The following is a 25,968-nucleotide window of genomic DNA, read 5'->3' as shown; positions in this document are numbered from 1 at the left end:
AATCTTGTACATAGGAGGCAGTATTATAGTAGTTATAATCTTGTACATAGGGGGCAGTATTATAGTAATTATATTCTTGTACATAGGAGCAGTGTTATAGTAGTTATAGTCTTGTACATAGGGACCAGTATTATAGTGATTATATTCTTGCACATAGGAGCAGTATTATAGTAGTCTTGTACATAGGGGCAGTATTATAGTAGTTATATTCTTGTACATAGGAGCAGTATTATAATAGTTATATTGTTGCACATAGGGGCAGTATTATAGTAGTTATATTCTTGTACATAGTAGCAGTATTATAGTAGTTATATTCTTGTACATAGGGGGCAGTATTATAGTAGTTATATTCTTGTACATAGGGGCAGTATTATAGTAGGTATATTCTTGTACATAGGAGCAGTATTACAGAAGTTATATTCTTGTACATAGGAGCAGTATTATAGTAGTTATAGTGTTGTACATAGGGAGCAGTATTATAGTGATTATATTCTTGTACATAGGGGCAGTATTATAGTAGTTATACTCTTGTACATAGGGGCAGTATTATAGTAATTATATTCTTGTACATAGGGAGCAGTATTACAGTAGTTATATTTTTGTACATAGAGAGCTGTATTATAGTAGTTATATTCTTGTACATAGGAGCAGTATTATAGTAGTTATATTCTTGTACATAGGAGCAATATTATAGTAGTTATATTCTTGTACATAGGGGGCAGTATTATAGTAGGTATATTCTTGTACATAGGAGCAGTATTATAGTAGTTATAGTCTTGTACATAGACAGCAGTATTATAGTAGTTATATTCTTGTACATAGGGGGCAGTATTATAGTAGTTATATTCTTGTACATAGGGGGCATCATTATAGTAGTTATATTCTTGTACATAGGGGGCATTATTATAGTAGTTATATTCTTGTACATAGGAGGCAGTATTAAAGTAGTTATATTCTTGTACATAGGGGCAGTATTTTAGTAGATATATTCTTGCACATAGGGGCTGTATTATAGTAGTTATATTCTTGTACATAGGGGGCAGTATTATAGTAGTTATATTTTTGCACATAGGTGCAGTATTATAGTAGTTATATTCTTGTACATAGGGGCAGTATTATAGTAGTTATGTTCTTGTACATAGGGGCAGTATTATAGTGGTTATATTCTTGCACATAGGAGCAGTATTATAGTAGTTATATTCTTGTACATAGGAGCAGTATTATAGTAGTTATAGTCTTGTACATAGGGAGCAGTATTATAGTAGTTATATTCTTGTACATAGGGAGCGGTATTATCGTAGTTATATTCCTGTACATAGGGGCCTGTATTATAGTAGTTATATTCTTGTACATAGGAGGCAGTATTATATTAGTTATACTCTTGTACATAGGGGCAGTATTATAGTGGTTATAGTCTTGTACATAGGGAGCAGTATTATAGTAGTTATATTCTTGTACATAGGGGCAGTATTATAGTAGTTATATTCTTGTACATAGGGGGCAGTATTATAGTAGTTATAGTCTTGTACATAGGGGGCAGTATTATAGTAGTTATATTCTTATATATAGGAGCAGTATTATATAGTAGTTATATTCTTGTACATAGGGAGCAGTATTATAGTAGTTATAGTCTTGTACATAGGGGGCAGTATTATAGTAGTTATATTCTTGTACATAGTGGCACTGTTATAGTAGTTATAGTCTTGTACATAGGGGGCAGTATTATAGTAGTTATATTCTTGTACATAGGGGCAGTATTATAGTAGTTATATTCTTATATATAGGAGCAGTATTATATAGTAGTTATAGTCTTGTACATAGGGGGCAGTATTATAGCAGTTATATTCTTGTACATAGTGGCAGTGTTATAGTAGTTATAGTCTTGTTCATAGGGGGCAGTATTATAGTAGTTATAGTCTTGTACATAGGGGGCAGTATTATAGTAGTTATAGTCTTGTACATAGGGGGCAGTATTATAGTAGTTATAGTCTTGTACATAGGGAGCAGTATTATAGTAGTTATATTCTTATATATAGGAGCAGTATTATATAGTAGTTATATTCTTGTACATAGGGAGCAGTATTATAGTAGTTATAGTCTAGTACATAGGGGGCAGTATTATAGTAGTTATATTCTTGTACATAGGCCGGGGCAGTGTTATAGTAGTTATAGTCTTGTACATAGGGGGCAGTATTATAGTAGTTATATTCTTGTACATAGGGGGCAGTATTATAGTAGTTATATTCTTGTACATAGGGAGCAGTATTACAGTAGTTATATACTTGGACATAGGAGCAGTATTAGGGTATGTGCACATGTTGCATATTCGTCTGCGGATCCACAGCGGATTAGGCCCTGTGGATCTGCAGCAGTTTTCCATGGGATGTACTGTACCATGTTATCCTATGGAAAACAAAAACCGCTGTGTACATGCTGCAGAAAATTCCGTGCGAAAACGCAGCAGTTTATTTTCCTCAGCATGTCAAATCTTTGTGCGGATTCCGCAGCATTTTTACACCTATTCTGTTATAGGAATCCGCAGGTGTAAAAATGCAGGCTAAGGCTGGTTTCACATTTGCGTTAAAACAACGCTGCGCCCTGCGTCGTTAAGCCCCGCCCCGAGCCGGCTCCCTGCCCGCCCCATCCGGGATCACCGCCTACTTTCGCATTTGCACGCATGCGATCGGCGCACCCTATCTTTAGCATAGGGTGCGCAGATCATGCGCTGCCAGTGTGAAAGTAGCGTGCTGCGCACTTTTGACGGTGCTTACCGACGCAGGGCGCAGCGTTGTTTTAACGCAAATGTGAAACCAGCCTAAATCCGCAGTAAATATGCAGGTAAAACGCAGGCATTTTGACCGGCGGATTCTGCAGACGAATCCGCAATGCAATGTGTACACATACCCTTATAGTACTTATATTCTTGTATACAAGGTCATCTCAGAAACATTGCAATTGACTATTTCCTGGAAAAGAAAGCACAATAACTGTTATATATATATATATATATATATATATATCATGTTCTCATCCCCAAAGATTGTCTTATAAACCATCAAAGGGAAACCTTAATAAGGGAAGGTTCACATAGACTTTTTAAAGAAGGATTTTGTAGCAAATCTGCTCAGAAATCCTCATCAAAACCACTTTAAATACTCTTTGAATAGCCTCCCTATTCATTTCAGTTGAAAATCCACTTTGCTGTACTTATGGTGATTTTTTTTAGAGTATTTTTTTCCGACGAGCAATTGGAAGCCTCACCGTGAAAAAACAAAGTGATGTGTTCTTCTGTGCGTCAAATTCCTTGTGAAATCCTATCCAAACTTGACACTGTGAAGTCAAAAGCCAACAAAAAACATTTAAAAAAAAAAAAAAATGAACCGCTTAAAGTAACTTTTCAAAAATGTTTCAAAACCACTTCTGGCAAATAAAACGCCTTTAAAAAAAATAAAATAAAAGTTGCGTTACCGGAAGTGGAATCCTCTTGAAAAAATGATCAGATTTTTCCACTTCCGAAAAACTCTGTGTGAACAATAATGCTGCGTTCAGACGGCACGATTGTGATCATTTAGCCAACGCTGATTGGTGGTCGTTTACTGGTCTGTGTGGACAGGTTGACCATAATTCTGTGTGCACAGAACAATGGTTACTAAGTACTTACTATGATAGTTCAGTGCACATAAAATATCACAATATCGGTGGCACATGTTCTATTAACACGAGACAATGTGCTGTCAAGAACAACTATTTAAAATCTGATTACTAATTGCTTGCCAGTTTAAACATGTAGATAGGAACAAACACTTTTATTTATGTAATTTATATAGAGCCAATAATTTCCACAGCGCTTTACAGACATCATCATCGCTGTCCCCATTGGGGCTCACAATCTAAATTCCCTATCAGTATGTCTTTGGCGTGTGCGAGGAAACTGAAGTATCCGGAGGCAACCCATTCACTCAAACTTCTTGCAGATGTTGTACGTGGTAGGATTTGAACCCAGTGCTGTAAGGCAATAGTGGTAATAACCACTGAGCCACTGTGCTGTGATCTTGTTCCCCAATTATTATCCTGTGTAAATGGAACATAAAGGGTTGTTCTAATATTCTGTATTCAGGAGCACACCTTTGTCGGGGGCGGTGTGCTCCAGAAGATTGACAGTTTGGACTACTGTCATGGAAGCGCCGCCATTCCAACCTGAACGCTCCTCTAAGCTGCTAGCAGTGGTAGATTTTCCTCTGCAGCACGGGAGAAGCACAGGGGTACTGACACTCCGTCTCCAGATAACTTACAAGCACTGCGAGTAGTCTCTAAAACAAGGAGCCTACAAGCAGGTGTGAGCTCATTACCTAGGTTCCCAGGCCACCTTGTAGTCTCAATGTAGCCTCCCTTGTTTCAGTATACCACCCTACCCGCGCCCTCCGTTCTGCTGATGACCTGAGGTTAGCATCCTCAATAGTCAGAACCTCCCACTCCCGTCTACAAGACTTTACACGTGCTGCGCCAATTCTTTGGAATGCACTTCCCAGGTCAATGCGATTAGTCCCCAATCCCCACAATTTTAAGTGTGCCCTGGAAACGCATTTATTCAGACTGGCCTATCACCTCAACACATTAACCTAATCTATCCCTGTGTGGCACAGCCAAAAGTTCTACCATAACCAGGTTCCCCGCATCATGTTCCCACATGCTTTATGCATCCATTAGCCCTCTGTGTCTGTACTGTTACACACTTAACATTATGGCTGGTCCATACAATCAGGGCAACTGTTACCACCCTCCTTTCGTGTCTACCTCATAGACTGTAAGCTTGCGAGCAGGGCCCTCATTCCTCTTGGTATTTGTTATAATCTATGTGATTATTGTTATGCTGTAATGTCTATTGTCTGTACAAGTCCCCTCTGAAATGTAAAGTGCTGCGGAATATGTCGGCGCTATAGAAATAAAATTATTATTATTATTATTATAATGTGGCCGGAGACCAAGGCAACGAACTGTACGTTATAAAATTAACAATTCTTTAGGACGGAAAGGATTTTTTTAATAAGAGGTAAATTGCAAATTTGTTTGTTTGTACTTAACTTTTACTTGAGAGAACCACTCTAAGGCTATGTGCCCACGTTGCGTGTTAAAACGCACAGTGAAAACCGGACTCCTTCCCAGAAATTGTGCGTTTTTTTCCGCGCGATTTCACCGCGATTCTGTTCGCGATTTTGCCGCGATTTTCTCAAGCACTTTCCAAGCGATTTGAAGCATCGCTTGGAAAGTGATTGACAGGTTGGTCACACTCGTCAAACATAGTGTTTGACAAGCGTGAGCAGCTTTTTACTATTGAGGCCGCCTATGCGGCCTCAATAGTAAAAGATAAAATGTTAAAAATAATAAAAAAATATAAAATCGGTGTATATTTACCTTCCGACGTCCCGCGCTGCCATCCCGGGCCTCAGCGTTCCCAGCGATGCCTTGCGAGACCTGTGATGACGTTGGTCTCGCGTTACTATAGCGATCTCGCGAGACCGCTAGAGTCACGCGAGACTACGTCATCACAGGACCTTGCCGCAAGGCATTACTGGGAACGCTGAGGCCGAGATGGCAGCGCGGGACGTCGGAAGGTAAATATACACCGATTTTCTATTCTTTTTTTTACAGGGGTATGGTACCCAGGGCCTGGAGGACAGTCTCCTCTCCTCCACACCGTGGGTACCAACCGCACATGAGACGCTTAACTTCCCGCATGGTGGGCATAGCCACATGCGGGAAGTAAGCGATTCTCATGCATTCCTATGGGTGCGGAACTGCGGCAATTCTTTGCGATTCCGCACAAAAGAATGAGCATGCTGCGATTTTTTCCGCGATGCGATTCCACCGCGGAAAAAAGCGCAGCATTAGCACAGCATGTGCGGAATGCCATAGGAATGCATGGGGGGCGTTCTGTACACGATTTTTAAACGTTTTCGCAGCATTTTCGCGCTGAAAATCGCGGCAAAAACGCTTAAAAATCGCATCGTGGGCACACAGCCTTATAAAGTAAATTTACCCAGTCTCCTGGAAAAACACTGTTAAGGCCTGTTTCACACTTGTTTTCTGGCGTCAGTCAAAATCCGTCGTCTTGACGGAACGACGGATCCGTCAAAAATAGTGAAAAACGGATGCAAAGGATCAGTTTTTTCCGACAGATCGGTCTAGCGGATCCTCCCAAAAAACGGATCCGTTTAATCAGTCGCATCTATTTTTTTCATCCGTTTTTTCGACGGATCCGTTAAAGCTGCAGATTTTGGAATTTAAAGGAACACGATTTTGGAGAGAGAGAGAGAGGGCGAAAACTGAAGTGTGAAACAGGCCTAAGCGGTCACGATCCGTAATGAATCGTGAGTATCGAGAGTCATCTCCGCTCTCCTCCTCCACACTCGGCACTGCTGCATCCCCTCCACATTGTGCAGATGTCTGCAAACATGGAGGCATGTTGTGTGGAATAAAAACATCTGGCTGCGCTGTTCTGCATTTGCAAGATGACTGTTTTCAATTTTTGGAGTGTCTATGCCAAACCAGGGCTGGATTCCCATACATGTGCAAGGGAAGGGAGGGGGCTATGGCTGAAATTCACGCTGCAGCCATATTTCCTCCTACTGTGCTAGCTTAGCAGAGAGATACCCCGACCCTACAGCCGCCAGCACACACCATCATAAATGCATTATTTGGCCTTCATGTGATATGCCCAATGTGTACCAAGGTATTTGAGGTATGCAAGTAGGAGTGCCCAGGGTGCCTATAGGAAATGAGTCAGCCCCTCGGGGAGTGCCCAGCACTTGTCTATGTCATATCATGTGTTATAGGCCCCACCTCACTGGGAAGTACTCCCTAGCTTTTAAAAATCACACCACTTCTAGTCCCTGCCCACTAGTAATGTGTATTGGTGGAGGGGAAAAAAAAAGCAAATTAATTGAAATTCACCAGGGTTGTCCTGGACACTCTGCAATTTGCACTAGAAGTGTGTGCATCCTGGGCACAAGGCAGGAGACCCGGGTGCTGCCATATTATACTTGTACGTATAAAGGGGGCTTGTGTCTGATTTACAGTATTACTAATATGGGACCTTCCAGGAGCTCGGAGATCTTCGTTCTGCTTTCATTAATACAGCTCATATCTGCAATCTCAGGTAAGTGCCACCGCAATACTGTGCATATACAGTATATAGCATATATAGTATTATGTTGCACTTATTATCAGGTCAATATGTTTATTATATATATTGGTTGGTTATAGTGTGTGTGTGTGTGTGTGTGTGTATATATATATATATAATACTATTATGTGACACATGTACAACAGCTCATAGGTTTATTATATATATTAGGTTATAATAGGTGCATGTACATCTATTTAATAAAACCGCGATGCCGCTAAGTGTATGCTAAATATACACCGGGCCGTGATGCAGACCCCTCCTTGTAATGGAGGGTCACTAGGTGATGTATATATACATCACCTAGTGACCCTAGTGTCTTCTTGTAGTGGCACTACAAGTCTCAGCAGGTCAGACTGGCTTTACGGAGAGCTGTTTTGCTTTATTAATCTTTCTCGCATGGGGCTTGTCAGCCATTCCTGGGGTATCCAGGTGGGAGTGGGGAGCATCTTTACCTTAGATAACCACTGTATCATAAGGTAAGAGGGGTGGGTCTGAGGTAAAGGTTGCTAACTAGGCACTACAGCTCAGCAGCCAACATGGCTGTTGTTATAAGTGTAGTTTATCGTTTGTCCTATCGTGATAAATCATATTATCGTGACATAAGCCGATCACTAGGAGCTCTGACAGTTACAACCACCGGCTTCTACTTCAGTCACAGTGACACAAGGCGCGCCGGCCGCACGCACACTGTCACTGACTGACTGAACCGCTCTACGCCTAGCCACGCCTACGACATGAATGGGCCGCCGCTGTTACGTCATCTTATTGGGCGACATGAAATCTGCCGATCGCGAGCCTCCGCCCCCGCAGCCAATAGGAATGAGAGGGGAGGGGTTAAAATGGGCGGGCGGAAAATCGACAGTCATCTCCTTCTATGTAGATTATTCATTCCCGCCCTTTTCATGGGGAGGGGAGGGGAGGACGGCTGCGTCACTCGTGTCTCCTCAGAAGAAGTGTGTAGGGATTATCGGATGGGGCAAGGGTGTGGTGGCCCCCTGCCCCATGCTTGCCGATAAGAGCGTTTACCTCACGAACATGGATGCTTTCCATGCTTGTGTGAGTTATATATACTGCATATGTTTCCATAGTAAGAGCTGGAGTAAATGCCTCATGATTTATGAGGTAAAATGGAAGCCTCCTGCTTGTAATAAAGTTTGCCAGACGCTTGGAACAGTGTAAAAATTTTCCTTCATTAAGACGAAGCTGATCTACTAAAATGTAAAGAATGTGCCAGAATCCAGACGATTTTCTCATGAAAAAAAATAGTTAAATCTGTCACGACCTATTAAATCATTTACGATCAGATTTGTTAAAATCTAATAGCGCATCTCTTGTCGAATTAATGGCTGACGGGACACCATTGCAAGACTTTGCACTTGACGCCTCTCACTTTTTGCCCAACTTTGAGTCGAGTCGTATCGTGACCTTGATTTTATCGTCTCGCCTGAATTGTTCGTATATTTAAGGAGGAAGTCGATGGAATTGACGTTATTACACGGATAACGTCCGGGTTGGATATACGGCACGCGTCGCTTCCCCCACTTTCTTCCGAACAGAGTTCTTTAGTTCATCTTTACTTCTCGTTTACTTGTTTAGTGACAAATCCCTAAATGTAAAGAATTTCCTATGACTCAATATCAGACGACGAAGTAACAGTAGAAGAATTAGAACTTTTATTTATAGTGTGAATAGAGTCGCCGTCATTGCGTGGCTTGTGTCAGAGTCTATAATCTGAAGGAAAATCCTACATTTATTTACGTTGGTTCACTTTCAGCAACTTCTTCCACCATTGGTAATCTCTTTGCTACATCCTTATGCCTGGCAAATAAAAGGAGGACCTGAGCAAGCTCCATCCCACTATTGCCCCTTTTTCCCTGTCTTTACAGGTGGGCATATTTGCTTCTTTCGTAAAGCATTCATCCATTATAATTAGCTGAGCTTCTTCAGTTCTTTTTTTTTTTTTTTAATATTTGGTCTTTTCGTAGCCGTCCACGTCGCGGCAACCTTTCTTTACACCAGGCTGTCAGTACTAACGTCTCAGAGAGCGAGAGAGACACACCCTATGTTGCTCAAGCTTCTGTTTAGCTCCGACCAAGCCTGTAACTTATCTACGTCCGGCGTACCGTACACACAATGTCTGCTTTTGATAGTTCAGACTAAGACGGCAGAAAGCCACATGTTTTCACAGCTCGTAATCACTGGAACTGTAAGATGCTTTGAAGACCTTACTTACGATATCGGAAAGTTCTTCTTACGTCATTGACAAAAGATTTACAAAGGAGTATTATATTATTTTAGGGAGAGGCAAGGCCTACATTTCCTTGGTGTCATCTTGAAGAAGGGCAACTTGAATTTATTATTGACCTCTTCAATGTCCAGGACCACTTTGGAAGTTATATTTAACATATTCACTACCCTAAACGACCAGGGAGTTTACCATTACATGAAAAATTAAATACTGTCCCAGATTACATTTCTAATTTTCTAATTATTCTGAAATTTATGTGACGAGTAGAAGTTCCGCCTGTGACTATTTTATCACCATGGAATCTACCTAGTAGTTGGACCATAGACGTTCATACATGGTGTGACAGATGCTGGTTGATAAAAAGAGGTCTAAAAGGGTGAACACTAAAGGTGGTTGAGCTGCAATATCACAACAGCCCGTGAAAGACCGTGGTACTATGTCTCAAATAAATTCGTTATGATTTTACATCTCATATCAACCCTTTAGAGCCATATACTTTAAGGGGATGTTCACACTTTCATGCGTTTATTTTCTACATAAAACCCACAGGCTACGGCCAGAAAACTGCAGAATAAACTGCATACGCTATTGGTACATTTATTTTAATCCCAAGCCATTTTGGTCTAAATGGGGAAAAACTACAGTAAAAAACACAGAAAAAAAATGACTTTCTGTAAAAATTGTATTGTGTAAATGAGATTTTAATGCGTGGGATGGGCCATTTGGCTATGGCCTCAATCTTGGCTGGTTCTGGTCGCTGTTTCCCACTTCCCACCCAATGCCCTAAATACTGAACCTCTGCTTTGCCCACGTGACACTTGTTTGGGTTCAGGGTGATTCCGGCCTGGTGGATCCTGTCCAATACTGTCTCTAGGTGATTTAGATGCTCTTCCCATGTCGCACTGTAGATGGCGATGTCGTCCAGGTAGGCACAAGCATAGTCCTGGAGACCATCCAGAAGCCGGTCAGCCAGCCTTTGGAAGGTCGCCGGGGCAATCTTCATCACGAATGGCATAACTCGAAACTGGAATAAGCCGAATGGGGTGACAAATGCCGACTTGGGAACAGCGTCATTTTGTTGGTATTGTAAAGGTCTATGTTGTTTTTTTCCTCACATACATAAAAATATCAAAATTGCTACCAGTGAGCAAGATCTTACAGGGATTGTCGAAATAAGACAATCCAACCCCTTTACGATTTCTCATATAGTTGTCTCCAGTGAATGCTTCCCGAGCTTGTTTTATCCATAAAAATGAACCTCCAGTTTGTTCTCGAAAAGCAGTGTGGCAAAAGAGATCTACTTTTTTTTCTATCCATCCCCTTTAAGTGTATATATCTTGTATGTTAGTTCAGACATTTCTAATAATTCCCATCAGGAACTCCTACAAGACAAAAAATAACCTTAGTTCCTACCATTTCCTAGAGGTCCAACCCTAGTTTTTTAGTAAATCTTTCATGGTAACGCCACTGCGTGAGTCACATTACATGATGCAGAGTTTCCACACTAGATAAGCCAGTACAAGTAAAAGCAATATATCGCAATTCTGACGACGCACGTGCCTATTTAATATACAACCTTATCATAGTCTGAAGAGGTGAAGAGGACATAGTCCTTGTAAGATACTCAAAGGATCCTGAGGTGAATGGTTTCTTAAAGGGACACATACGATATGCTCCATGTTATTAGCCATTTCAGACGAGAGAGAGAGGTTGGCTATAATTCTTGAAGGAGTGGTCTGAAACTAACATTTATTTTAATCCTAAATGTCTATTTAATGTCTTAATCTTTTTTCTAATATACTTAAATTAAAAAGTCCCTATCATTTCCTCACTATGCTATCTAACTGCTTTATTATATTTTTTCTTCTTTTTTTTTTTTTACCTTTTTCCAGTTTGACTCCTCATTTGAGATACTCAAACGAATGGTAACTGCTGCAGACTCTGCTCCCACCCTGAACGAAGTGTCATCAGTAATGCCCATTTCAGGGGCTGGGCTGAGTTCCTGCTCTACTAAGCATACATCTGTTGTCAATTCTGACTTATGCTCAATAGGTTGTTGTCGCTGTGCAGCATGCACAGTGACAGTGCACTCCCTCATTGGCTCTGATGAGAAGTGGCCAGCCGATGAGAGTGAACTGTCAGTGTGCATTGTATCTAGAAAACCCAGCGTGCAGCAAAAGCAGAGATCAGCGCTGCCCCTGAAAGTGACATGAGTGCGCTCTCTTGCCAGCTTGTCACTTCTTATGAGAGCTGACGAGGGAACGCACTGTCACTGTTCACCGAGAAAAACGGTGCAAGATCTTACTGAGCATGCATCGGAATCTGCAACCGATTCATGGTCAGTAGAGTAGGGATTAACCCAGCCCCTGAAACGGACGTCACTGATGACTCTTCTTTTCAGACACATATGTACTGGGGGTTCGGAAGAAGATAAAATAAAGCAGTTAGGTAGTATAGTGAAAGAACAATAGGGAATTTTTTAATAAAATATATTAGGAAAGAGATTAGATTATGATATTAAATAGACAAACATTTTTAAAATAATGGTTTCGGACCAGCCCTTTAAGTAAGATGACTAACAGGAAGTGCAAGAATATTTTAGGTCTTGGTATTTTTCATGAGTTCTTTTACGTTGGTCGCCCCCATTATGTAGAAATATCACACAATGTGCTGGAATTTACCTTTTTTGTGTCTGGTGGAAGTAATATGTGATGCAAAACACTGGTCCTTACCGTAAATGCTGTATGTATTACATAATGAAAGACGACGGGGATGTTGTGTATGTCTAAATGTCCATGAACTTGGTCGATTATTGAGGGGGAGGCTACTCACTGTGGACCCTTGTTTTTACTTATGGTTTCCGCATTTGAGCTGGGCTCTTCATTTTTAATATCTTCCTGGAGAGATGATATAAAAAAGGGATAAAGTTCACATGTGGGCGTTTATGCTGTTAATATGTAAGCCAGATTTTCTTCGAGTCTCACCTGGTTACTATTATAGGTGGTGAAATATTACCCGGCGCTCTTTAGTGGAAGAACCCAGAATAAAATAACATGTTTTGTTGGGTCTATTACTATAAGTGGTGGCGTGAAGAATGAATCCTGCCTTAGGTGATAGGGTCTTTTTTTTATATTGGTGGCTATGTTTTTTAGACATCTATGCTTTTTGAAAGCCTTTTATTAGAAGCCTCAAAGTTCTGGTCAATCTTATTAAGATTTTCTGAATCGGTTTATCCTATCGGTATCACGAACCACTGGATAAGGGTAGTTTCACATTAGCGTTTACGGCCACAGCGTCGGGCTGCGCACGGCCGCAGCTAAGCCCCGCCCCCTGCCGCGCCTCCCCCGGTAGCTCCGCCTATGGGCGCATGACGCTACATGCGTCCTGCGTCCCCTATCTTTAGCACTGGGGACGCAGGCCGAGCGCAGGTATGCGTTTGGCGGCGCATGCGTCCTTTTGACCGTGCGCCAAACGCAACCTGTAGCAATTTGGTGCGCTCGGCGCACCGTCAAAAGGACGCATGCTCCGCCAAACGCATACCTGCGCTCCGCCTGCGTCCCCAGTGCTAAAGATAGGGGACGCAGGACGCATGCAGCGTCATGCGCCCGTAGGCGGAGCTACCGGCGGAGGCTCGGAAGGGGGCGGGGCTTAGCATCGGCCATGCGCAGCCCGACGCTGCGGCCGTAAACGCTAATGTGAAACTAGCCTAATATTGGCAAAATTGGGATACCGGCTAAGGGTCATACCCCCCTCCACCCTTATGTCTGACGAAGGAACCTGGGGAAAGTGAACCAAGAACACAATGAAGGTGATATTCTGATTTTTGTTTTTTTTTGCTCGGCCCACCTTCTCTTTCTATAACACACTTCATCATTGCCTTTCAAAATAGGGTATATGACCTTGTATATAGTGAGAATAAAGAAAACTATTGCCGCTCCCGATCTTGTATAATCTAAAATATACAAAACAAGGCCGATCCGGGATGTTCTAACCTGTCTTAGGGTGTAATATGGGTGTCAATAAGAAACGAGAACTCTCTTCTCGATCTACTTTGCTAAATTTCTCTTCTCAGTCTAGAAAAACTTGGCCCACGTCCTGTATCTTATATTTCTCCCTCCCTCGTGAAGAATGCCTTCATTCCTCGGAGAGACTGGAATAGACCGGGCTGACTATATGCTGGTGGTATGCGAAAGCTTAGCCACTCCTATGTGAAATTAATGCGTCCTCCTCTCTCTGCCTGGAAGTCTTCACGATATATATGGCTGGCTTGTGTCGTCGCTTCTTCTAAGTGGAGCTCCATTTCAGTTCTTTTTTTTTTTTTTAAATATAGCAGAGAGAAAGTGTTTTATGAGCAATTTTCTATTCTAATGTTCTCATGGTGAGTCAACCATTCTGATAATAATCCTGAACACCTGTGGGGCCGTCAGATTTCCCTCTGGGTAGAGAAGGATGGATCTGTTGTTAACAGGACACCTGTCTCTGTAGACATAACTTCCAGCTCCTGAGGCGGTTTCCATGTTCATTACCTATGATCTTAGCCTCTTCTTGCCTTTTACCCCTTGAATCTCTGTAAGGTGCGTTCCCTTATCTCACATCAAGACTTCATAGAGACACAAACTGAGGATATTAGCAATGTAGTCACTGCAGAAGCGCGAGGCAGCGGAGTAACAAGCTCCTATGTATATGTATAGCGTACAAACATCCTGCTAAGTGTCATGTGCTTAATTTTCAGGCATTTTCTTTAACTTTCCAAAGTCCCAGTTATAGATTTACCAAGCATGTGCCGTACATTGATTTAGTTCACACCACTTTATGCCTCCATTAAATTCCTTTAATCCAGCATAAATTGGATAGAAATTTTGTATATTATGGAGTTGAAAAACTATAAAATAAATTAGAGATATCCACCTATTAGTCTGAGGACAGGTTTAACTTGTTTGATGCCCTGTGCTGTACTTTCTGTGCCCACCTTCCCCTTACGATATTCCCTATCAGTGTCCAACTTGGGTGTCAAGATTCCACCAGTAACATTGACACTGGGGGGGCCCACTGTTCGCGTGAATGCAAATATTGCATCACCCTAATTCACAAATTTACCTATTCTATATAACAACACATTGGATTGCTTGCTAAATGAACAGTGAGATGCTGGCTGGTCTGTACGTATTGAATCAACTATATTGTGCCAGCTACTACTATGCCAACACTTCTGCACAGCGGCCCACCGGGGAATTTACCTGTTCTCCCGTGGACCAGTCCGAGCCTGCTCTCTATGGTGCCCAAATAATACCGAATGTGAACATAAACACATACTTATATAATATCAGTGTCCAAATATATCTATGTGTGTGTGTATATATATATATATATATATATATATATATATATATATATACTGCTCACAAAAATAAAGGGAGCACATCCTAGTACATTGTGTTGTTTAAGTGTTCGCTTTATTTTTTTGAGCAGTATATATATACAGTGGGGAAAAAAAGTATTTAGTCAGTCAGCAATAGTGCAAGTTCCACCACTTAAAAAGATGAGAGGCGTCTGTAATTTACATCATAGGTAGACTTCAACTATGGGAGACAAACTGAGAAAAAAAATCCAGAAAATCACATTGTCTGTTTTTTTTTCATTATAATTGCATATTATGGTGGAAAATAAGTATTTGGTCAGAAACAAAATTTCATCTCAATACTTTGTGATATATCCTTTGTTGGCAATGACAGAGGTCAAACGTTTTCTGTAAGTCTTCACAAGGTTGCCACACACTGTTGTTGGTATGTTGGCCCATTCCTCCATGCAGATCTCCTCTAGAGCAGTGATGTTTTTGGCTTTTCGCTTGGCAACACGGACTTTCAACTCCCTCCAAAGGTTTTCTATAGGGTTGAGATCTGGAGACTGGCTAGGCCACTCCAGGACCTTGAAATGCTTCTTACGTAGCCACTCCTTCGTTGCCCTGGCGGTGTGCTTTGGATCATTGTCATGTTGAAAGACCCAGCCACGTTTCATCTTCAATGCCCTTGCTGATGGAAGGAGGTTTGCACTCAATCTCACGATACATGGCCCCATTCATTCTTTCATGTACCCGGATCAGTCGTCCTGGCCCCTTTGCAGAGAAACAGCCCCAAAGCATGATGTTTCCACCACCATGCTTTACAGTAGGTATGGTGTTTGATGGATGCAACTCAGTATTCTTTTTCCTCCAAACACGACAAGTTGTGTTTCTACCAAACAGTTCCAGTTTGGTTTCATCAGACCATAGGACATTCTCCCAAAACTCCTCTGGATCATCCAAATGCTCTCTAGCAAACTTCAGACGGGCCCGGACATGTACAGGCTTAAGCAGTGGGACACGTCTGGCACTGCAGGATCTGAGTCCATGGTGGCGTAGTGTGTTACTTATGGTAGGCCTTGTTACATTGGTCCCAGCTCTCTGCAGTTCATTCACTAGGTCCCCCCGCGTGGTTCTGGGATTTTTGCTCACCGTTCTTGTGATCATTCTGACCCCACGGGGTGGGATTTTGCGTGGAGCACCAGATCGAGGGAGATTATCAGTGGTCTTGTATGTCTTCCATTTTCTAATTATTGCTCCCACAGTTGATTTCTTCACTCCAAGCTGGTTGGCTATTGCAGATTCAGTCTTCCCAGCCTGGTGCAGGGCTACAATTTTGTTTCTGGTGTCCTTTGACAGCTCTTTGGTTTTCACCATAGTGGAGTTTGGAGTGTGACTGTTTGAGGGTGTGCACAGGTGTCTTTTTATACTGATAACAAGTTTAAACAGGTGTCATTACTACAGGTAATGAGTGGAGGAAAGAGGAGACTCTTAAAGAAGAAGTTACAGGTCTGTGAGAGCCAGAAATCTTGATTGCTTGTTTCTGACCAAATACTTATTTTCCACCATAATATGCAAATAAAATGAAAAAAAAACAGACAATGTGATTTTCTGGATTTTTTTTTCTCAGTTTGTCTCCCATAGTTGAGGTCTACCTATGATGTAAATTACAGACGCCTCTCATCTTTTTAAGTGGTGGAACTTGCACTATTGCTGACTGACTAAATACTTTTTTCCCCACTGTATGTATGTATATATATATATATATATATACACACACACACACAGTATTCTAATGTATTATTATCTATTAGTACTAGATTATATTTTATTTATCAGCATTTCTATTAGTATATTTTATTATTAACTCTTAACAATATAAAAATTATATTTCATATATATTATATATTTTTTGCTCTCTTAGGGATCACCAAGTGTGACAGAAACGAGTTTCAATGTGACGACGGGAAGTGTATCCCATACAAGTGGGTCTGTGACGGCAGCGAGGAGTGTAGGGATGGTTCTGACGAGTTTCAAGAAATCTGCCGTAAGAACCCATTTCTAGGAATCACATAAACCCTGAACATTTTGTGTATTTCGGTGTATAATACATTCCCGTCTTTCCCACCAGATGAAAAAACATGCAGCCTGGACCAGTTCAGCTGTGGCGGACGGTCCAACCGGTGTATCCCCAAGTCATGGCAGTGTGATGACCAAGAAGACTGTGAAAATGGTTCTGATGAGAAGGACTGCAGTAGGTGTCATGTCTTGACTTTCTATGTGGACACCACAGAACATAGGTTTTCTCTGTTTGTACATGAGATTAGGGATGATTTTGACTCCCGATTTCGTTACAGCTCGCAAACCCTGCGCCTCCGATGATCAGTTCCAGTGCAACAGCGGAATGTGCATTTCTGTCGCGTACTTATGCGACGGCGACCATGACTGTGACGACAGCAGCGATGAGGACTCCTGCCCTGCACTCACCTGCAACCCAAACTTTTTTCAATGCAAGAACTCTACCCTCTGCATCCCAAACCTATGGACATGCGATGGGGATCCCGACTGTGAAGATGGCTCTGACGAAGAGAGCTGTGAGGGAAAGGAGCCGATCAAGACGGACAAACCCTGCTCTCCTCTAGAGTTCCACTGTGGCAGCGGCGAATGTATACACATGAGCTGGAAATGTGATGGCGGTGTCGACTGCAAGGACAAGTCTGACGAGAAAGACTGTGGTACGTACCATGAGCAGTGTCTGCTACTCGCACACAGAATCGGGGAGCTAATATATATACTCTGTTTCCAAAAACAACCAACGGAATGTTGAAATCTAAAGGATCTAGCGATCGCAAGGTCCGATACTCGCAGGAATATTGCTGCGCCTTCTAGCCATTATATGTGTCTCATTGTAGGCTTGGCAAGAGTTGACATAACTTGAATTTTAATTTTTTCCTAATTTCAGAAAAACCAACCTGCAGTCCCGACCAGTTCCAGTGCAACAACGGGAAATGTATTCACGGCAGCCGGCAGTGCAACCAACAATACGACTGTGAAGACGGAAGCGATGAACTAGGCTGTGCGAATGGTAAGAGTCGTACCTGACGACAAATGATCGGATCTGGCGCCCGGCATAGAACATGTCTTAGTAATGGAGAAGTCAAATACTTATTATTTTTTCAATTCAGAGACGAGTTGCGACGGCCCCAAGAAGTTCAGATGTTCCAGCGGAGAATGTATCAGTATGGACCAAGTGTGTAACACGGTCATAGACTGCAGAGACTGGTCAGATGAACCACTGAAAGAGTGTGGTAAGTATAACCCCCTTCATCACTCCATCATCATCCTCCTATCATCCCCCGTGAGGTTTATGAATATATATATATTTACACGTTGTACTATCTCCAGGTGACAATGAATGCATGAAAAGAAATGGCGGCTGCTCACATATTTGCAAAGACCTCAAGATCGGACACGAGTGTTTATGCCCAGAAGGATATCGTCTGGTGAACGGGAGGAAATGTGAAGGTAAATTGTTGCCTAAAGTCATCATTTGGGTTAAGTTTATCTCCTTTCGCTCAGGATTTATTTAGGTCTCAATCTTTGTCCCTTTAGATATTAATGAATGTGAACGACCTGACATCTGCAGCCAAACCTGCACCAACTTGGAAGGAAGCTACAAGTGCGAATGCTACGAGGGTTACCAGATCGATCCCATGACCGGGTCCTGCAAAAGCACTGGTGAATACAATAGAAAAAAAAAAAAGGTTAAAAGAGGGTTTTTGCAAAGGTTCCAGTTTCAAAAAACCTTATTGTACTGCCTGGAAATCTTCAACTTTCCCCACTTTTCACCTGCTTCGGTCGCAGCGTTGCAGAAAAGTATCATTATCCTGTGATCTGTCATTTATACAGATGAGCTGGAAGCCATACTCTGGATCTTGCATAGAAAACCCACCTATAGTGTCTATATTTCAAAGCATTGATCTTATTGCTTGCACATAGGATTGACCAGCTATTAAAATGTTTATTTTTTATTATTTTTGCTCTGTAGGTACAGTGGCATCCCTCTTCTTCACCAACCGGCACGAGGTGAGGAAGATGACGCTGGACAGGAGAGAGTACACAAGTTTCATCCCAAGTCTTAAAAACGTAGTGGCGCTCGACATGGAGATTGCAAGCAATAAAATCTACTGGTCTGACTTATCCCAGAAGAAAATCTACAGGTAACAAGAGTGACATCCATTCTCATCCTTTGTCTGTTTGTACCTTTTCCTCATTGCTCTTGACATGACAAGACTAACCTTCCCTTTCTTTACCCCGTACAGTGCTTTAATGGACAAGGCTCATAACTTATCCCACCACGAGACTGTCATTGGTAATGAAATCTTAGCTCCAGATGGTATCGCCGTAGATTGGATCCACGCCAACCTATACTGGACAGACTCAGCCATCAGCAGCATCTCTGTGACCAATACTGCCGGCTCAAAGCGAAAAACACTCTTCAAAGAAGGTCTGGCCAAGCCGCGCGACATTGTGGTGGATCCCACAAAAGGGTAAAGAATTGTTGATTTTATATTTTTTTTAGGCAGAAATTTCCTGCCACCAGATTATGCAATGATAGCCTAGGAGTTATAGCCTTGCAATAGCTGAAAAGGCTGGAAATTATCGGCTCATACATTTGCTATGTCCATATTAAATATTCAATTCTCCATTCTTTACTTTTTCAGGTTTATGTACTGGACCGACTGGGGCTCACCTGCCAAAATCGAGAAGGGTGGCTTAAACGGAGCAGTCCGACAGACTCTGGTTAACAATAATATTGAATGGCCCAATGGGATCACTTTGGGTGAGTGTTACCTGCTTCTTCGGTGGACCATGGTGCCGGGATCATGGGGATGGTGCAAAATATCAGATAAAACTTATACAGATATCACTAATCGTCCATGTTGTATTCTCCTTCAGATCTGGCCCATCAAAGACTGTACTGGGTGGACTCCAAATTGCACACTTTGTCCAGCATTGACGTTACTGGTGGAAACAGACGGATAGTCATTGCCGATGAACATTACTTATCTCACCCATTCGGCCTCACCATTTTTGAGGTAAGTTATTCTATTCTTTTCTCCTAATTCCAGACGTAAAAGTTTGATGCAAGTTGTACCACTGCCAAATATTTCTACAAGTGTGCTGTCTCATACTTGTAAGTGCACTCGCACCACTTCTTGAACCTGCTTGACTGTAAATATTTGCCAGCACTCTTCCTCACTTTTTAACGCTCTTCAACATTTGCTTTACTTTGTTAAGGACCTGGTCTTCTGGACCGATATTTACAATGAAGCTATATTCAGCGCTAACAGGCTGACCGGAGAGCAAATCAAGAAGGTGGCAGAAAACCTCCTATCACCAGAAGACATCGTCTTATATCACAACAGGGGACAGCCTGAAGGTAAGACGTTGATGAGAAATGGCATCATGATCTCATAATGTGGTATTTGGGATATTTTGCCAGTGCACTGTGTCCACGTGACACTTCGGAATTATCGATTGGTTAAGGGTCCGGATGGTAGGGCTCCCATTGCTCATGCACTTTCGCCTGTGATTGGTTTTTCTCAGCTGATCCTCAAAGTCGAGGTCATAAAAAGTGTGCATCGCTATGCTTGCATCTCCGAGGATAGCCATGCCAAGCTGATCACAGCCGGAGGGGCCCCTGAGCTCAGCCGGAGGGGCCCCGAGCTCAGCCGGAGGGGCACCCAAGCTCAGCTAAGTCATCCACAGGCATGGGTCCTGGCATCCAGATCCTCACTGATCAAAATTTCTACGTTGTCACTAAAACTACAGCTACTCTTTCGAAATACGAGATTTATCTAGCTATACTGTAGGATTTTTTTTTATTATTATATAAACATGACAAATTTTTGCTTTTGTGTTTTTAGCTCAAAACTGGTGCCATTTGCATCTTGAAAATGGAGGATGTGAATACCTATGCTTGCCAGCTCCACAAATCAATGCACATTCCCCCAAGTATACTTGTGCCTGTCCTGATGGAGAGTACCTGGGTCTTGACATGAGGAGCTGCGGAAAAGGTATGGTCTCTAGAGTTATTAGTCGGTACCTACATAAAAGGTCTCCTAATCCTTCTGCCTTAGGGCTCGTGCATGTGACAGATATTTTCGGACAGGAGCTATCCATGGTTTTGACTGATAGGACTCGTATCTGTGATAATTTATGGGGCTGTGCACATGTCCAATTTTGACCCGCGTATCAGATCAAAATCAGTAATGCAAGTCTATAGGTCCCTGAAAAAAAATCGGACCACACTTGAGTGTGCGCCAATCTTCCCAGATTGACGTAAGGAAGAAGGTGAAAATTTTTTTTTTTTCTTCTCTCTCCACATTCCGAGAAAAACTTCAGCTGTGATCAGAATAACCGAACCGTTTCTCTTGAATGTGGAGAAAATGGTCGGGTCACCCTACCCTTACTCTTCACCTTTTCAGGCACCATATCTCTAAACGTCTTATGTTATATTCTTTTTGCCAGATTCTTTATTGCATTTGCCTACTAGTTTCTAGTCTTTGGTGTTTTATGTCTGTTTTTGATTTGCACCCAGTTCTTTTTCTCATTTGCGCCTTTCATGAAGTCTCTTTCATCTGTTGTCTTTCCTCTGTTCGCCATCTATTTTTTTGCAGATGTTTGTGGTCGATTCAACCATTGCGACTTTATTTTTTAAAAAGTGTATTTCAATCCATCCTTTCCCAGAGTGTATTTTTCTTTTTTTTTTTTTTTATTAATACGGCTGAATTTTTTGCGCAAATCTTATGATATTTCAATGGAATGTGTATATTTTTTGGCTTTTGAAAGTAAAGAAGTGTTTTGATTTTGCACACAATTTTGAAGAATGTGGCAACAAATATCACAAAATAAAAAATAATAGGAAATGATGAATCGTGGCCTTTGTGTTTTATATGCGTCAAACTATTAATAAAACGCAGGAGTATCTAATAAATGCAATACTTGTCTCTACAGAACCAATATCGACCAACATCACCTCGCCTCCTGTCGTAACTCCAAGGAGTACGACTCTGGCCAAACTCATCACCACTCCAACCAAGGCGCCTTCTACTACTAAACCCAAAGAGCCTACAACAAGGCCGCCATCTACTACAACCACCATCCAGCCAACCACTAGAACCACCATCCAGCCAACCTCTAGAAAAATGACGACACAAAGCGCAAAGCGAAACCTCGATCTGTCGACACCAGGAATCCGCAGCCTCACAGAGTCACATCCAGGTACAACTATCTCTTCGTGTGATAGGAAGATTTATAAGTTTAGTCTAATAGATTAAGCTTTCACTAAACATTATGATGCTTTTTTTTCAGTCGAGAATAACGGTGACGTGAAGATGGAGACGGCAGAATCTCATGCTCGTTCCAACGCCATCTACATTGTCATACCTGTTGGTGAGTTTTGTCTATTTTTACAAACTGATGGATCCAATTGACATATCTCAGTCAATGCTCACCATTTTCATATATAACCAGACATAAACCTATGTTTTATGGAATAATCTAACAAATGTCGTCCTCTTTTTTTTTTTTTTGTTCCCTTCAGTAATTCTGTGCTTGGTTGCATTCGGAGGCTTCCTCTTATGGAGGAACTGGAGATTGAAAAACACCAATACCATTCACTTCGACAATCCCGTATACCAAAAAACAACAGAGGAGGATGAGATTCACATATGTCGGAGTCAGGAAGGATACTCTTATCCTTCGGTACGTAAATTTATCATTGTTATTTTGGAAAACTGTAAAAGTGATGATTCAGCTACTCACTGACGCCTCTGTGGAAATCAGGTGATAAGCAATATTACATCCCCACTGCAGGGGACATGCAGTATTACATGTGACCATTACAGGGAATCTGTCAGCAGGTTTTGATATGTAATCTCAGAGCTGTATAATATAGGGCAAGAGAGCCTGATTCCAGTGATGTATCACTACTAGGCTGATTGTTGTAGATTTGATAGAATCCCAGTTTTATCTGTTGTAAATGTGGCAGTGCTCAGAATGCTGAGCTGTGTAGAATCCCGCGCACAGTCCTAATTGGCAGCTTGCTGACAATGTATACAGGAAAGCTACCAATCAGTAGTGGGGGGCGGGGTTACACAGGTTTGCTTAACTGCCTTGCAGGTGACACCTAATGTAATCCTGCAGTGATAATCCCCTGCTAAGTAAACACTGATTGTATTGAAACTACATCACACAGCTCAGTACGTGGCACATCGCTGGAATCAGAATCTCTTGCCCTATATTATGTGGCTCTCAGATTAAATAGCTAAAACGTGCTGACAGATTCCCTTTAAAATGAATAGCCCACCATGTAATGTTTTGCCTGACCTGAGCGGTCAGTGCGAGATCCTCCACTTGGTAGTTGGACTCTGCTCTTATTCAGGATGGGAGAAGCCCCTTTTATAAGGCATCCCTATGACCTAAAGAGGATCTATGCATTATATGGCAATTCAGGGGCCAAACAGGTCTGCAAATGGCTTGATCTGGCACTTAGGAAATCTATGAATCATCTGTAAATACTGATCGCCATTTCTTCTCTCTTCGCAGAGGCAGATGGTGAGCTTGGAAGATGATGTGGCTTGAATCCTTCACCAGACGTGCCTGTTACCAAACTCTGCTGCTCAAATATATCAGGGCCAATGACTGCTAAACCCAAAAAAATGTACCCGTCCATACAGCGATACCCTCCAGGGTAATCTGGAGTTGTTGAGATTTTTTTTTTTTTTACTTTTTTCATGTTCAGGTTTTATTTTGTTTTTTTGTTTCTTATCACTCTACCAACCGAACCACTGAGCACATTGTCCAGAGAGACTGCAGTTACTCTATTTTTGTGAGAATTATTTATGAAGATACCCGCGTGTCGTTGAAGTCGTGCCATTTTCTCCTCCCTGCACCTGTCGTAAAATGAAGGACTACACTGATGAGGGGTGCGGAGGAGGAAGGAGGATGGGAAATAACCAGAAATCTACGCACTAGAATGGGGAGGACGACGACCATGAAGGACTAAATGTGATGATCCTGCTGGGGTTTATTTTATGTTTTTGCTTTAAAAGCACAAAAAAAAAAACTGTTCGGAAACACTAAAACCGAGAAATGGGGAGCAACACAGAGAGAAGCTTGTAAGAAAATGTGGATGGATCCTCAGGGCATCAGACATGTTTACTGCCTTGAGGTTAAACAGGGGAATTGGGAGAGCAGCCGTTACCTTTTTTTGTAGGCTCTCTGCCCTCCTGAGCTATAAAAAGGCCTCGAATCACCCACAAGTGCCTAAATGACTACCAACATTTGCTTCCAATTCTCCATTTCTCTGAAAGCCCATCCTTCTGTTGCACTTTCTTTATCTCAAGTGTTTTGTATATTTTTTTTTCTCTTTCTTGAACTTTTTTTTGTCGTCACTTTTTTTTTATTTGCACAGCATTGAAATATATATATGTTTTTTTGTTTTTTTTTTTCCGCCTGCCTGTATCCGACAGGGTATGATGGTAGTGAAAAAAAAAGTTTTGACGTATGGAATCTGGGAAGTTTGGCTGTTTCTTAAGCTTTAATTCTTCGTACAAGGTTACATCGATAAAAGCTGATTGAAGTGGTGCTACCTATAGTGGAATGAGCCTGTTCGTTACCACGCTGCCTTAATTTGCAATTACTACTTGAAATATCAACTTTGAGGGAATGAGAGTTAAGCTGGACATAGACCTTTAATAAATGTTGACCAAACATGGCGATTAGGACAGTTAGTCAATTCCTCCCCACCATTCGTTCTTTGAAGGACACGTCTGGCGTCACTTAATGAATACCAAATGGGACACATATCTATTTCTTCCCCCAATGTCAAATATATACATATTTAAAGAATCCTTAGATTAATATACAGTGTTAATCGATAGAACATTGTTTTTATTGCCATAGACAACTATTGAAGATCCCCTGCCCGCATCCTCCACCAATTGTAAAAAGGCCTTACTTTCATCCTCGCCTCTCTTTCTTTTTTATTAAACCAGGTAGAAATTAGCCAATCTTTTATTGCAGTATTGAAATCAAAACTCCCTGCCTGAACCTGTGAAAAGATTTTAATTTTTGCTTTTTTGGGGGCTTAATTTTATTTTTATTGTGAAGGGTGTAAATATTTTTTTTTTTTGTACAGTTGTTTTGCACATATTGGCTGTAAATATACGAACGTCATTGTATGAGGGGAAAAAAAAAAGTTTAATATATAATTTATTTATTTTGTAAAATGTCTTTTTGTGTTATTATTCTGAAGTTCTAATGTAAGAATGATGCCGATCGTGGAAGAATTACGTAGGAAAAAAAAAAAAAAGACAATGGCTTCCTACCACCGATTTCGCTCAGATGTAAGGAAAGATAACTGTCCAAAATAAAAAAAAAAAAAAAGGGTACAACAAAGTTACAAGCAAAGTAAATGTTCATAGTTACATGGAAAGTAAAGAAGTACTGTACATTTAGAAAATTCTTTTTATCCAAAGTGACCAATTAGCGCTTTGCATGGTGAGCAGTAATCTGATTGGTAAGCTGCTCTCTGTTCATATATGCCTATAAAAATCATGGATTTAGTTTTTGATGGGAGTGAATTAAAGGAACACTCCTGGCAAAACCGATAAGGCCTACCGCAAGGCCTGAGGGGGCGGAGCTAGCAGGGATTTAAAGCGCACCAATGAGAGAGTGTGCGTCATGCTCCGCCCACTGTGTAATCCAGTGTTCTCGTATTTCCTTAAAGCCAACATCTGACGTTATACCTCTTCTTGTAACCTGATATATGCAATCATAGATTATATATATGGTTATAATTTTACAAAACGGTCTCTTTCACAAACTAGTCTTATATTAAAGAAAAAAAAGTTATTATAAAAAAAACAAGTTCTAATAAAAATATCTTTATAAACATTCTCTTGTGTAAGTTCAAATTCCATTCCTTGTACAACGCATTCACAATATTTTCTTGTTAAGATCAGTGGAGGTCACAAGACACTCAAAAAAAAAAAAGAATAAATCGCATAGCCACCAAATATTGAACCTGGAACATTTGGCTGAGATAAACGGAAATAAGGTGTGTATTCTTGTAGGGAAATTTCACTGTTTATGGATAGCGACATACCGGCTCTGGCATGGTTTTCC

At 41.4% G+C, this 25,968-nt stretch overlaps 1 protein-coding gene across 1 annotated transcript; it reads left to right on the top strand.

Moving 5' to 3' along the window:
* Positions 1 to 6,904: 6,904 nt before the first annotated feature.
* LDLR (low density lipoprotein receptor) lies at positions 6,905 to 25,737 on the top strand. Its single transcript, XM_073587524.1, has 18 exons — positions 6,905 to 7,156; positions 16,697 to 16,819; positions 16,904 to 17,026; positions 17,130 to 17,507; positions 17,735 to 17,857; positions 17,958 to 18,080; positions 18,178 to 18,297; positions 18,385 to 18,510; positions 18,821 to 18,992; positions 19,095 to 19,322; positions 19,497 to 19,615; positions 19,732 to 19,871; positions 20,074 to 20,215; positions 20,703 to 20,852; positions 21,793 to 22,059; positions 22,150 to 22,230; positions 22,382 to 22,542; positions 23,386 to 25,737. Exons 1-18 carry the CDS (start codon positions 7,087 to 7,089, stop codon positions 23,419 to 23,421), a joined length of 2,682 nt encoding a protein of 893 aa, XP_073443625.1. The 5' UTR covers positions 6,905 to 7,086; the 3' UTR covers positions 23,422 to 25,737.
* Positions 25,738 to 25,968: the final 231 nt, after the last annotated feature.

The sequence above is a fragment of the Dendrobates tinctorius genome, unplaced genomic scaffold, assembly GCF_039654945.1.
Source record: "Dendrobates tinctorius isolate UK_male_01 unplaced genomic scaffold, ASM3965494v1 ptg000099l, whole genome shotgun sequence".
Classification (NCBI taxonomy): domain Eukaryota; kingdom Metazoa; phylum Chordata; class Amphibia; order Anura; family Dendrobatidae; genus Dendrobates; species Dendrobates tinctorius.
This window is presented reverse-complemented; position numbering and strand designations above follow the sequence as displayed.

Excerpts from the sequence above, each read along its gene's own strand:
- LDLR (XM_073587524.1), top strand. The coding sequence starts at position 7,087 with ATGGGACCTTCCAGGAGCTCGGAGATCTTCGTTCTGCTTTCATTAATA. Across the intron at positions 18,081-18,177 it reads TGAACCACTGAAAGAGTGTG|GTGACAATGAATGCATGAAA; the intron begins GTAAGTATAACC and ends TACTATCTCCAG. Across the intron at positions 18,298-18,384 it reads GAACGGGAGGAAATGTGAAG|ATATTAATGAATGTGAACGA; the intron begins GTAAATTGTTGC and ends TTGTCCCTTTAG.